Below are 14,406 nucleotides of genomic sequence, written 5' to 3' on the forward strand. Positions count from 1 at the left end.
TATCTATCTATCTATCTATCTATCTATCTATCCATCCCTTTTTATCTATCTATCTATCTATCCATCCCTTTTTATCTATCTATCTATCTATCCATCCATCCATCCCTTTTATCCATCCATCCATCCATCCCTTTTTATCTATCTATCTATCTATCTATCTATCTATCCATCTATCCATCCATCCATCCATCCATCCCTTTTTATCTATCTATCTATATATCTATCTATCCATCGCTTTTTATCTATCCATCCATCCGTCCATCCATCCTTTTTCATCTACCTCTTTCCATCCATCCATCCAATGCAGGGAAAAAATGACATTTCGATATTTAGTTTTTCTGTGATTATACTGTATATTGTGATATGAGAAGATACTGGAATTTTCTCCAGATGATTACAATAACTATACATCAAAAGAATGAATCATTCCAGAGAGAGTGGGGTGAGTTTTTTGGGAAGTGCATCTGCATAAAAAAAATCAAAAATGCAAAAATCTGAAATATGACTCGTTACTGTGACTTTTTAAGCATGAATCCTCGAAGGATTTGGGGAAAAAATGAATTGAGTGTTCATACTTAGGTTTGCTTTTTACAAGAACCAACCCAAACCTCTTTCAGTAAACGTAAAGTGAACAGTTTTAATTTTTTTGCTTATTTTTTTCACTTGAATTTTCATAGGCCACATTCCCACAGTTTTTGACCAATTCAGTATGACTATAAAATAAGATTATTATGATTTTTGTGTGATTATTATTAATAAAATATTACAAATTAAATAAAAGTGAAACAATATATTGTAATACTACTATTAAACCGTAATATACTTTGAATAATAAAAAATCTTACGGTAAAATTATGTTTATATTTACATCTTATGTTTTTAATTTTTTTGCTTATTTTTTTCACTTGAATTTTCATAGGACACATTCCCACTGTTTTTGACCAATTCAGTATGACTATAAAATAAGATTATTATGATTATTGTGTGATTATTATTAATAAAATATTACAAATGAAATAAAAGTGAAACAATATATTGTAATACTACTATTAAACCGTAATATACTTTGAATAATAAAAAATCTTACGGTAAAATTATGTTTATATTTACATCTTATGTTCTTTATTTTTAAATGGTAAACCATAGAGCTTTTATTTTGACGGGTTGCTGGCGAATGTAGATATGCGCTGCCAGTTTCAGAATGAAGCGCAACTGAAATCAAACTATCATAAACCACACGTGTAAATGCTGAGCTTCATGCATATATTTATTTAAATCGCAGCCTGTCGCTCACACTAAGCCATATCCTGATATCAGTTTAATTTTGATGTATTGTGCAGTCCTATTCCAAACCCATGAGACTTTAGTTCATCTTCAAAATGCAAATTTAGTATATTTTTAATGAAACCTGCGAGGTCCAAAACTTAGATGATCCAAAAACGTCAAGGCGAATCCATATGAATTTTTTTTTTGCGTAAATGTGATTAATCATGCAAAAAAAACGTGTCGAACCCTTGTGAAAAACAAGTACACTTTGGCATACTTTTAAAAAGAGGACTTAATAAGGAAATAATACACTTTAAAAGAATATGCATTAAGTACGGTTTAATTGCATGTTAAATGCAACTGAGTGAAAATGTTTACATTTATATTGAATGCAGTTAGTTGAACTTTAGAGCGTTTTCTTGAACCACTTCAGTGTAGTTTTATAATTGTTTTTGAAATATGGTTAAAGTACTGATGAACGTGCATTTATGGTAAACTAAAATATACTTTAATGCCATTCCTATTCAAACTTGTATGTCGTGCATTTAGTAATATTTGTATTTACACATTTGTGATGAAGTTGCGAATTAGTACACTTAAAATATATTAACTTTAAATGTTAACAAATGTGACCCTGGAGCACAAAACCAGTCATAAGGGTCAATTTTTTGAAATTGAGATTTATGCATCATCTGAAAGCTGAATACATAAGCTTTCCATTGATGTATGGTTTGTTAGGATAGGACAATATTGGGCTGAGATACAACTATTTGAAAATCTGGAATCTGAGGGTGCAAAAAAATCTAAATATTGAGAAAATCATCTTTAAAGTTGTTCAAATGAAGTTCTTAGCAATGCATATTACTAATCAATAATTAAGTTTTGATATATTTACAGTAGGAAACTTACAAAATATCTTCATGGAACATGATTTTTACTTAATATCCTAATGATTTTTGGCATAAAAGAAAAATCTATAATTTTGACCCATACAATGTATTGTTGGCTATTGCTACAAATATACCCCAGCGACTTAACACTGCTTTTGTGCTGCAGGCTCACAAATAACAAAATATAATCAAGTCTTTTCCATGTGCTTTAGTATGTTAGTCAACACATCAAAATAAGTGCATTTTTAAAAGATTAAAACGTAATGTGCACTTCTTAAAAGTGTGTTGAGTAAATCTGGCTTCTGTGTGTTTTTAAAACACATTTTTCTAGACAGTAGCTGCGCATGTTGATGTTTCCATGAATGTGTGTGTGCAGGAGGTGAAGGAACAGAACTTCCACTACTGGGCTCTGTTTGACGGTCACGGCGGCTCCGGAGCCGCGGTTTTCGCAGCCAAGTTCCTCCACCTCCACATCGAGGAGCAGCTGCAGGAGGTGCTGGAGATCCTGCAGAACCCGTCTCTGCAGCCACCCACCTGTCTCGGCGAGGAGAACCCCATCCACCAGCTCCACCCGTCTGCCGGCTGCTCCCAGCGAGGCCTGTCGCGGGCCGCGTCGCTCAGAGGGGCCGCCGGGGCCCCGGGGTCCCCTAATACAATGGCCCCGCGGTTCTTCATGGAGAAGAAGATCAAACAGGAGAGTCTGGTGGTGGGAGCAATAGAGAATGCCTTTAAGGAGATGGTGAGTCCTTGGATCAGTCCCTGTAGTAAACTCACATGGCCACTAGAGGGCAGGCGGAGCTTGCGCTGATTAAAAAATTCTGCGTTGCATCGCTGGAATAAATTACATTTCAAAATATATTCAGATAGAAAACAGTTGTTTTAAATTGTAAAAATATTTCACAATTTTACTGTATTTTTAATCAAATAAATGCAGCCTTGGGTGAGCATAAATGAGTCTGGTGAGCAGCGATCAAGTGTTTTACACTTAAATGTCGACTGAATCCAGTCTCATGTGGGGTTTACTGACCTTGAATGAGTTCTCTGTGTGCTTGTGTGTTCTCAGGACGCTCATATTTCTCGAGAGAGGATGGTTTACTCTATATCTGGAGGGTGTACTGCTTTAGTGGTGGTGTATTTACTTGGAAAACTGTATGTGGCCAATGCCGGTGACAGCAGGTGAGACTGAATATTACCAAACCACATCACATACCACATTTATTCTCATTTAAGAGAGCTTCTGTCTAGCTGAAAGAGATTTTTAAAAGGTTTTTAAAAAGTCTTAATTCACCCTTCCACTAATTAAGGCCTAAAAAGGTCTTAAATCACAGCAGGAAGTCTTAAAATCATAATGGCATTAAATGTTGCATGCATTGCAACAAATAAACATCCTCCTCAGCAGTTTTGTTTTTCAGTACAGATATCTAAGCATCCTTAAATAAAGATGCATTTACTTGAGATGCAGATTGAACGTGAAGTCTTGGTTTCTGAGAAATTGAACAACTTTAAGTGAGTTTGTGTTTAAAACAAATACTGTCAGTGGGGGATGAAAACTTGATTTCCCTTTGAATTAAGCTCACTGGAAGATATGTGTTCCATTTAATCATAACTTCATTTCAGTCATAACTTTTTGATCAATTTCTTAGAAAGCAAGACTTCTTATCTTAAGTAATTTTGCTTGTCAAGTGAATGTATCTTGATTTAAGAATCTTTTCTACATTTGCACTGGGGAAAAAAATTACTTTTTTGCATCAGAAGCTACAATAAAAGTTATTTCCATATTCTAATGTTTGTGAGCAGAGATATTCAAGCCTTAAACTTTTTTTTTTTGTTTTTGTAAAAATTAATGAAAAAGTTGGAAATTGTGTTTTTTTTTTTTAATTAGCATTACTAATACAATATATTTATATATTAGAGACCATATTGACGTATTGTGTGTCCTTCAATTTTCCCTTAAATTGACTTTATTTGGTCATAAAAAGCTCTTAACAAGTCTTAAATTTACCTTCATAAACCCTGGACAGTAATGACATATATTAATAATAATTGCAATAATGCATATGCTACCGTTCAAAAGTTTGTGGTCAACTTTTTTGCATCAGAAGCTACAATAAAAGTTATTTCCATATTCTAATGTTTGTGAGCAGAGATATTCAAGCCTTAAACTTTTTTTTTTTGTTTTTGTAAAAATTAATGAAAAAGTTGGAAATTGTGTTTTTTTTTTTTAATTAGCATTACTAATACAATATATTTATATATTAGAGACCATATTGACGTATTGTGTGTCCTTCAATTTTCCCTTAAATTGACTTTATTTGGTCATAAAAAGCTCTTAACAAGTCTTAAATTTACCTTCATAAACCCTGGACAGTAATGACATATATTAATAATAATTGCAATAATGCATATGCTACCGTTCAAAAGTTTGTGGTCAATAATACTTTTATTCAGCAAGGACGCATTATTAATTCATATTCAAAAGTGACAGTAAAGACATTTATTACAGTATTTATTACAGTAGATTTCTATTTCAAATAAATGCTGTTCTGTTGAACTTTCTATTCATCTGTGAATCCTGAAAAATAAAATGCATCACAGTTTCCACAAAAATATTAATGTTTTCAACATTGATAATACTCAGAAATGTTTCTCGAGCAGCATATCAGAATAATTTCTGAAGATCATGTGACGCTGAAGACTGGAGGAATGATGCTGAACATGAATAAACAGATATTCACATAGACGACTGTTATTATAAATTGTAATAATATTTCACTGCACTCTGTTCTGTTCAGTGCGTTCTCTTCTCTTCTCTTCTGTTGAATTCTGTGAGCTCTTCTCCAGTAAGCGCTGAATGTCGTGCACTTTCAGGGCTCTGATCATCCGTGGAGGAGAGATCATTCCCATGTCCAGCTCCTTCACTCCTGAATCGGAGCGCCAGAGACTTCAGTTCCTGGTGAGAGGAATCTGCACTCAGTTCTGTCACGGTTTGCTTGCGTTCCTGCACGCTTGTGGATTTACTCTGTTCTTGCTCCCTCAGGCTCACCTGCAGCCGTCTCTGCTGGGAAACGACTTCACGCACTTGGAGTTTCCCAGAAGGGTCACGAAAAAAGAGCTCGGGAAGCGGATGCTGTACCGAGACTTCACCATGAACGGATGGTGAGCTCCCGGATCTGAGTAGAAGTCAGATCTTTGAATATCAGCATCAATTCATATTATTTTGCTCACTTAGGAAGAGTCCACCTGACTGACACGTAAAAGTGACCAATCAGAGTTCATTTAATTTTTATGTGCCTTTATCATGATACCACAATAATAGACAATAATTAATTATTAATCAAATAAAATGTAATAATTCATATCTATAATTACTATATTAATATAATACTTATTTATAAAAATAAAGTAATATATTATATATTATTAGGTTAATATTTATTAATTATTATTTTAGTCTAACAATTATTAATTAAATAAAATTGTACCTAATATTAATCAATAAAATATTAATCAAATAAATTAAAACAAGTAATATCTATAATTATTGTATTAATATAATAATTAATAATTATTGATACAATACATTTAATAATTATTATGTTATTATGTATTATTTATTATGTTAAAATAACAATTATTGCTGAAACTTAATAAAATCATATAATTATTGTGGTAAACTTAGTGTGGTATTGTAAAAACGACTCTGGTTGGTCACAAACAATTAATATTTGTTAATTATTATTTAAATAAATATTGTTTATTGTTATTAATCAATAAAATAAAATAAATATGATCTGTATATTTGTACAGAAATTGACTAAATGTATTGTGGTACTGTGAAAAACATGAAAGACAAAATTAACCCTGTCAATTAACAATTATATTTACATATTAAAACAATATTAATATCATCATAATTTTCATTTTTTATTTTATTTATTAAGTAAAATAAAAATTAATATGATTAATCAATAAAATCGAATAATTATTATCTTGTATATTTGTACAGATGTCAACAAAAATTGTGTACATTTCAATTTATATATATATATAATCCTTTGCACAATATTTTCCACAATACATTTTTGGAAATGTGTGTAGATATAATCATATTTTCTGTCCATCCACGAGTATGGACTTGTGTAATTTGCATCAAATGTTCAGTGAACAATTGTGCGTGATTCACCTTGAGTTCGACGCTAGGATCTGATTGGTTTGAATAAAGTGAGAGGATCATTCCCTCAGGAGACGTGTGTGTGTGTGTGTGTGTGTGTGTGAGAGTGTGAGTGAGTGCGTGTGTGTGCGTGTGTGAGAGAGAGTGTGTGAGTGTGTGTGAGTGAGTTTGTGAGTGTGAGTGTGTGTGTGTGAGAGAGAGTGTGTGTGTGGTGTGTGTGAGTGTGTGTGTGTGAGTTTGTGAGTGTGTGAGTGTGAGTGTGTGTGTCAGACAGGGATGCTGAATCGTGTGGGAGTGCTGCTGCATCCAGGAATCACATACAGTATTTGATCATATGCGTTTAGTTGCTCGAATGTCTGAATTGATTAAAGAATAGTTCACCTAAAAATCATCTCAATGTCATTCCAAACCCAAATTACTCTGTAACTGCATGGAAAAAAGTTTTCAATCAATGGAGACCCAATCTTTTAAGCTTCAAAAAGGATGCAAAAGCATCTTAACAGTTATCTTTATATGACTCCTGCACTGTATTTCAAGTCTTCTGTATCCGTACAATAGATTTGAATGAGAAGCAGACTCAAATTTCCGGGCTTTGTGACCTTTGAAACGATTGAAAAGATCTGACGTAAAAGAATGATTCATTCACAAATTAGTCATTGCTTCGTCTCTTATGAACACTTTTGAAACTCAAAAGCTTCGGTGCATATTTATTGTAATTGTATGGAAAAGAGTGACCATACATTGTTTAAATCTCTTATTTTGTGTTTCACTGAAGAAAGAAAGCAATTTGAAATTAATATTTATTTTTGGCGATATACGCAACAGTTTGAGGTTGGTACGATTTTAAATGTTCTTTTTTAAGACTCTTTTGCTCACCAAGCCTGCATTTATTTGATCAAAAATGCAGTAAAATCAGAAAAATTTAGAAATATTATTATAATCTTAAATAGCTGTTTTCTATGTGAATATATATTAAAATATAATTTATTTCTGTGATGCGCAGCTGAATTTTCAGCATCATTACGCCAGTCTTCAGTGTCACATGATCTTCAGAAATCATTCTAATATGCTGATTTGCTGCTCAAGAAATATTTCTGATTATTATCAATGTTGAAAACAGTTAATAGTTTTGTGAAAATCATGATACATTTTATTTTTTATAATTCTTTGATGAATAGAAAGTTCAAAAGAACAACATTTATTTGAAATAGAATATTTTTTTGTAATTATAAATGTCTTCACTGACACTGTTGATCAATTTAATGCACCTTTTCTGAATACAAATATACATTTTCCTGCAAAAAACAACTTCCTGACTTTTCTTTCTCTGTTAAGTCTCAGATGTGCTCTCTTCGCTTCAGCTTCAGCTGCTGTTTAATGTTTGCTGTGTTATTTTGTGCAGGGCGTACAAAACAGTCCAGGAGGAAGATCTGAAGTTTCCACTCATATACGGAGAAGGGAAAAAGGTAAGACGGCAGTTAGACGCTTCACAGCTCGCTCGTTCATGACTGTCGACGCGGTCACAGGAGGTCGTCTTACTGTTAATTACACGTCTTTAAACAAGTTTAGTGTCCTGTATCTCGTCTAGGTCAGCCTGTCTCTGTTTACCATCAATAAATGCTCTAAGACTTATTGTGCACAATTCATAACTGCACTTTATTGTAAAGAAAATGGTTTTCATAATCTTCCATTAAAATGTACCACCTTGCTCTGTGTTTGAGAAGACTTTCCTTTCCGGCTGATATTATCAAGACCAAACGCCGGTCAGTTCGCTCATGTGTTTGTGAATCACATTTTGTAGAGATTAGAGGCTATTTCAGTTGTTTTTCTCTTTAAGAAAGAATTAAAAGGTGAAAAACACTCTGGATTCCTCTTTGCCAGATTTGGAGAATAAACCATCATATCAGAGAACTTTAGAGAGAAAAGAACTGTGAGATTTCACACGTCTGTTGTTTTTATGTCAGTGAGACCAAGAGATTGCAAAAAGATGCATTATCATTTCTCACCGCAGAAATGGGTGATTAATTAATTAGTGGTGTTTGCTACGGTAAGTCACTCATCACTTAATACTAGTATTTAAAGAAATAATTCACCCAAAAATGACATTTTCTGTGCTGAAGTGTGCTCAACCTCAGGCCTTCCAAGATGTAGATGAGTTTATTCTTCATCAGATTTGGAGAAATGTAGCAGTGCATCACTGCAGTGTTAATTTTGACATTAAATTTTGATTTAGTTTTAGTCATATTTTAGTCATCTGAATTGTTTTGAGTTTTAGTCTAGTTTTAGTCGACTAAATATCATAAGATTTTAATCAACTAAATATACAGTATATTTAGTCGGCTAAAATCTAATGGGTTTAGTTACAGTGTAATGCATTTATTAAGCATTTCTCTAACATTTCCAAACTCATTATATAGGTTTGATATTAAGGTTTTATCATGATAGACACCGATTTAACTGCGGTGACACACATGCCTTTATGTTAAAATTAAATAAAACCACTTCTCATAAAGAACAAGAGTCTTCTTTTAAATTAAATACCAATGGTTATATAAGCTACTTATGCATTATTTATAGCAACTTGTTTACCATATTCTTCATTCTTTCAAGCAGACATATTTATTTCTATAAATAAATTTAGATTAATCTTTAGAAATGCTCTAAGACTTATTGTGCACAATTCATAACTGCACTTTATTGTAAAGAAAATGGTTTTCATAATCTTCCATTAAAATGTACCACCTTGCTCTGTGTTTGAGAAGACTTTCCTTTCCGGCTGATATTATCAAGACCAAACGCCGGTCAGTTCGCTCATGTGTTTGTGAATCACATTTTGTAGAGATTAGAGGCTATTTCAGTTGTTTTTCTCTTTAAGAAAGAATTAAAAGGTGAAAAACACTCTGGATTCCTCTTTGCCAGATTTGGAGAATAAACCATCATATCAGAGAACTTTAGAGAGAAAAGAACTGTGAGATTTCACACGTCTGTTGTTTTTATGTCAGTGAGACCAAGAGATTGCAAAAAGATGCATTATCATTTCTCACCGCAGAAATGGGTGATTAATTAATTAGTGGTGTTTGCTACGGTAAGTCACTCATCACTTAATACTAGTATTTAAAGAAATAATTCACCCAAAAATGACATTTTCTGTTCTGAAGTGTGCTCAACCTCAGGCCTTCCAAGATGTAGATGAGTTTATTCTTCATCAGATTTGGAGAAATGTAGCAGTGCATCACTGCAGTGTTAATTTTGACATTAAATTTTGATTTAGTTTTAGTCATATTTTAGTCATCTGAATTGTTTTGAGTTTTAGTCTAGTTTTAGTCGACTAAATATCATAAGATTTTAATCAACTAAATATACAGTATATTTAGTCGGCTAAAATCTAATGGGTTTAGTTACAGTGTAATGCATTTATTAAGCATTTCAATGATACTAAAATACCATTGATTGTTTTCATTTTAAATTGTTTTCATTTTTCCTAGATGGCAATTAGTACGTTTATGGACAACAATACTCCGATTTTAATACGATTAAGACAATACTCTGATTAAGTACTCTGTACGCATCTAACCTCCGAACCACGCAGCAGATTCGTTCTGAATGAATCTCTTCCTCTTTATTCGTTGACGAAAATGTCAATAGATCTTCATCATAGTTTTTGTCATTCAAAAAGAGTTTTAGTTCGTTATCGTCTCGTTGTCGTCAGTGAAAAAAATGTCATTGACGAATAATTTTTATTAACACTGCATCAGTGTCTCAGCAATGGATGCTCTGCAGTGAATGGGTGCCGTCAGAATGAGAGTCCAAACAGCTGATAAAAACATCACAATAATCCATCAGTTAACATCTGGAGAAGACAAAAGCTGTGTGTTTATAAGAAACAAAATCCATCATTGGGGCATTTTAACTTTAAGCCAAAATACGAGTCCATAATATCGGAGAGAAATCTGCGCAGTTCAAGCACTGTTTACAAGCTAAAACAGCTCTAAACAAATATGTGGCTGGATTTTGATGCGAGAGACAACAGGAGATGGACTTTTTCACTGGAGGAAGCGTTATTATGAATTATGGCCTGACCAGAAGTGATGGTTTGAAGTTAAAAACGTCTTAATTATGGATTTGTTTCTTACAAACATGCAGATTTTGTCTTCTCCAGATGTTAACTGATGGACTGGAGTGGTGTGGATTACTTGTGGATTATTGTGATGTTTTTATCAGCTGTTTGGACTCTCATTCTGACGGCACCCATTCACATCCACTGGTGAGCAAGTGACGCAATGCTACATTTCTGCAAATCTGATGAAGAAACAAACTCATCTACATCTTGGATGGCCTGAGGGCGAGTACATTTTCAGAAAGTTTAATTTTTGGCTGAACTATTCCTTTCAGCCTCCAGCACTAGTATTAAATGTGAGTGTGTGTGTGGGCCATCCTGCAGCATTCGTGCTTCAGTCGGGGTGTTAATGTGTTCAGTGTGTGGTGCTGAACTGAGATCAGTCTGTTGTGACGGCTGAAACCAGGAGGAGATCGGCCTCCAGTCTTCTTCAAGGAGGTCTCAGCTTCACAAGGCATCTGTTCTGAATCCCGATCCCTCCTCGTCTCGTCTCTGACTCGATAACGCTCAGTTCTCTCCTCCGTCTGTGGGAGGCTAGAGGCTTCAGCGGGAGCAGATATCAAAAACGACTCTGCGGCGGCAGCACGAGGGAGTCTGAGGAAGCAGCTGGTTGAGGGCATGTGTATTATTAGTTGTTTTCAACCAGAGCCAGTGGCATTCTGGGGGGGAAAAAAACTGCTCGCTCCCTCTGTACTAGAGGAAATTTGTTGGGAGGTTTGTTTTACATGACTCTTAAAAATGAAGGTTCTTTATTGGCATCTCTGGTTCCACGAAGATCCATGGAACCTTACAAGGTTCTTTAGAGTTTTAAAATGTTCTTCACACTGAAAGGTTCTTTGCAGAACCAAAAATGGTGGTTCTATGGAATCACTGTGAAAACCCCCTTTTGGAACCAATTAACCCTTTCCTGGGAGTTTGATTGACAGGCGATCTGACCAATCATAATGGAGAGTAGATTAACGTCGGTGGACTTGAACTTGAGAAATGGTGTATTGATGTCTTTCCGCAGTTGAAACAAGCGGTTCATTCATGTTTATTTTGTGCTATAACTAGTAGAAGAAGAGATGATCGGTTCACGTGCTGCAGCGATCTGTCACCACACATTAAAGAGCCACAAAATGCAATTTATTAAAAAAAATGACCAAATTTGAAAGCTGAGACTTGTTTCATACCAAAAGTAACCTGCTCTGTTTGGTCTGTCATCAGTCTACTCTTTTTTTTCACTGCGTGAGAAAGTGTGCCGTGAGATAGCGCTGCACGATTATGACAAAAATCATAATTGTCGATTATTCCCTTGAAATTGTAATTATTATTAATTACGATCGTCACAATTTACATTGAAGGATGTCTATACCATTGTTTGATGCAACTGCATGCCATATTTTAATATGAAAATAAACAAGCTGAAAACCCTCTAACTGAAGAGTCTTTCTATAGCCTCAAATGTCAACTATACATTGGTATTGGATTGGTCTCTTCTTTAAATTATAAAAAAGTAAAAAATGAATGGTATTATAATATTATACTAAAAATTAAAAAACGCAAAAAAATGCATCTTAAGCATGCAGAATAACATAAGTGGACTTTGAACGATGTCGTAATTGTAATCGCGATTAGAAATTCAATTAATTGTGCAGCCCTAGCGTGAGAGCGCCATGGCTTGTTGGACATAGCAACAGTAACTAAGGGGGGCGGGTCTTTGCAAAGGGTCCATTGAATATTTAGTTTTACTAGGCAATGCATCACATTACAGAAGTAAACTGGGTTGGCCTAAGTTAACTGCTGTGTTTTGTGGCTCAGGCTCGTGTTTTGGCCACCATCGGCATCACTCGAGGACTAGGCGATCACGACCTGAAGGTTCACGACTCAGACATCGCTATCAAACCATTCCTCTCCTGCTCTCCAGAGGTTTGTAGTTCATTTACACACATAAACACATGACTTCTTAATTCATTATTTGGCTAACAAAAAAGTACCATGGTATTACCATGTTTTTTGGACATGCACTAAAGCAATAAGCCCCAAGAAGCCGTGGTTTACAGTGAATTTATAACAGCTTCGCGGTTTTTGAACATGTATCATGGTCATTTTATGTTTGTTGGTTTTTTTGAACAAGACACCTTGGTGTGTGAACATTTACCCTGATATTACCATGTTGTTTGGTCACTGATCATCATGGTTTTACCATGCTTTTTGGAGATGGCACCATGGTATTATCATGGTTTTTGGAACATGCACCAAGAAAATGTCATGTTTTTTACCATGGTATTGCTGTATTTTTTTTTCTTGATATATGGTACCATGGTATTACCGTAGTGTGTGGCAGGGTTAATATTGTTAACTAAAACTAAAACAATTAATTACCATGTTTTTATATATATATATATATATATATATATATATATTCCACGGTATACTATGTTTTTGGAAAAGGTACCATGTTGTTGAACATGTATCATAGTAATACCATGTTATTTTGTATGTCATGATTTTTAAAGAAGATACCATGGTATTACTGTGTTATTTGGATATGGTACCATGGTATTACCGTGTGGACACTGTGTAAGTATTACCACGATATTGGACAAATTACCGTGGTATTACTGTGTTTCATATGGTATCGTGGTGTTATCATGTTTTGTTGTTTGTTTGGAAAAGGAATGGTCAGACTTAGAAAATACAATGGTAAACAATTATGGGATCGTTCTGTATCAGTGTCTACTGTATACCAAATTACTGTGGTATTACCATGGTACCACCGTGGTACTTTTGTAAGGGTTTCTGGGTCAGAAATCAGGTCTGTTCTGCTTACTGAAGTAACCATAAATGTGACCCTGCAGCACAAAAGCAGTGTTAAGTCGCTGGGGTATATTTGTAGCAATAGCCAACAATACATTGTATGGGTCAAAATTATAGATTTTTCTTTTCTGCCAAAAATCATTAGGATATTAAGTAAAGATCATGTTCCATGAAGATATTTTGTAAATTTCCTACCGTAAATATATCAAAACTTAATTTTTGATTAGTAATATGCATTGCTAAGAACTTCATTTGAACAACTTTAAAGATGATTTTCTCAATATTTAGATTTTTTTGCACCCTCAGATTCCAGATTTTCAAATAGTTGTATCTCGGCCAATTAAATTGAATAGAGTCAAGTCTATTGCTCCAGTGCTTGTGATTTTTACCGTCTCGCTGCCTCTAACACAGTTGGATCCCGTCAGATAAAGATTCCTCCAGTGACACGAGTCGCTCCGCTCTGGAATCTTCTGCAGCTCTCTTCATCTTTAATTCACACGCTGTGTAAAGTTCATCCACGGTTCATCCCGCCGGCTGCAGCTCAGCTCAGTTTTTTCTGTTTTCTGGCTTCTCTTTGATCTGTTTTTCTTATTCCTCCTCCTCTGAGCACTTTTCCCCCGTTATGTGCTTGTGCAACGAGTGTAAGTATGTCAGCTATGCGTGCGGCTGGAGTCTGACTGGGTTCAGTCACTCCTCATTTCCTGTCTGTTACGCAAATACTGGGTCAGAGGTCGAGGAAGGGTCACCGAGGGCAACCAGACACTTGCGTCAGATATGATTTCTATCTGTTTATCTAATAATGTGTCTGTGTCTGTGTGTGTGTTATAGGTATATCTTTTAGATAAAAGTATAGAATAATTAAATAAAAAATATTAAATAAATATGTATGCATTATGCATTTCATTGACATTTTGAATACAATTTATTAATATATAAACAATTTAATAAATTATTTTTGTATTATTATTATTATTATTATTTATATATCTGTCTATCTTTCTAATATATAATTATTATAAAATACATATATTCTAGATATGTAAAAAAATTAAATTGTATATATTATTGTAAAATATCATCTATGTTACTATGTTGAATATGCAATTATGCTAATTTATATGTAATATATGTGTTGTTATTATAATTTATATATATATATATAA

At 34.1% G+C, this 14,406-nt stretch overlaps 1 protein-coding gene across 1 annotated transcript in view; it reads left to right on the plus strand.

The window, feature by feature from the left end:
• Positions 1-14,406, plus strand: part of ppm1h (protein phosphatase, Mg2+/Mn2+ dependent, 1H) — a 23,324-nt gene that overhangs the window by 5,550 nt on the left and 3,368 nt on the right. Inside the window, exons 3-8 of the mRNA XM_016558937.1 lie at positions 2,533-2,895; positions 3,220-3,332; positions 5,025-5,109; positions 5,194-5,312; positions 7,730-7,793; positions 12,245-12,352. Coding sequence (XP_016414423.1) covers positions 2,533-2,895; positions 3,220-3,332; positions 5,025-5,109; positions 5,194-5,312; positions 7,730-7,793; positions 12,245-12,352 — 852 coding nt within the window. The remainder of the gene's footprint in view (positions 1-2,532; positions 2,896-3,219; positions 3,333-5,024; positions 5,110-5,193; positions 5,313-7,729; positions 7,794-12,244; positions 12,353-14,406) is intronic.

The sequence above is a fragment of the Sinocyclocheilus rhinocerous genome, unplaced genomic scaffold (assembly GCF_001515625.1).
Source record: "Sinocyclocheilus rhinocerous isolate Xijiao unplaced genomic scaffold, SAMN03320098_v1.1 scaffold2966, whole genome shotgun sequence".
NCBI lineage: Eukaryota > Metazoa > Chordata > Actinopteri > Cypriniformes > Cyprinidae > Sinocyclocheilus > Sinocyclocheilus rhinocerous.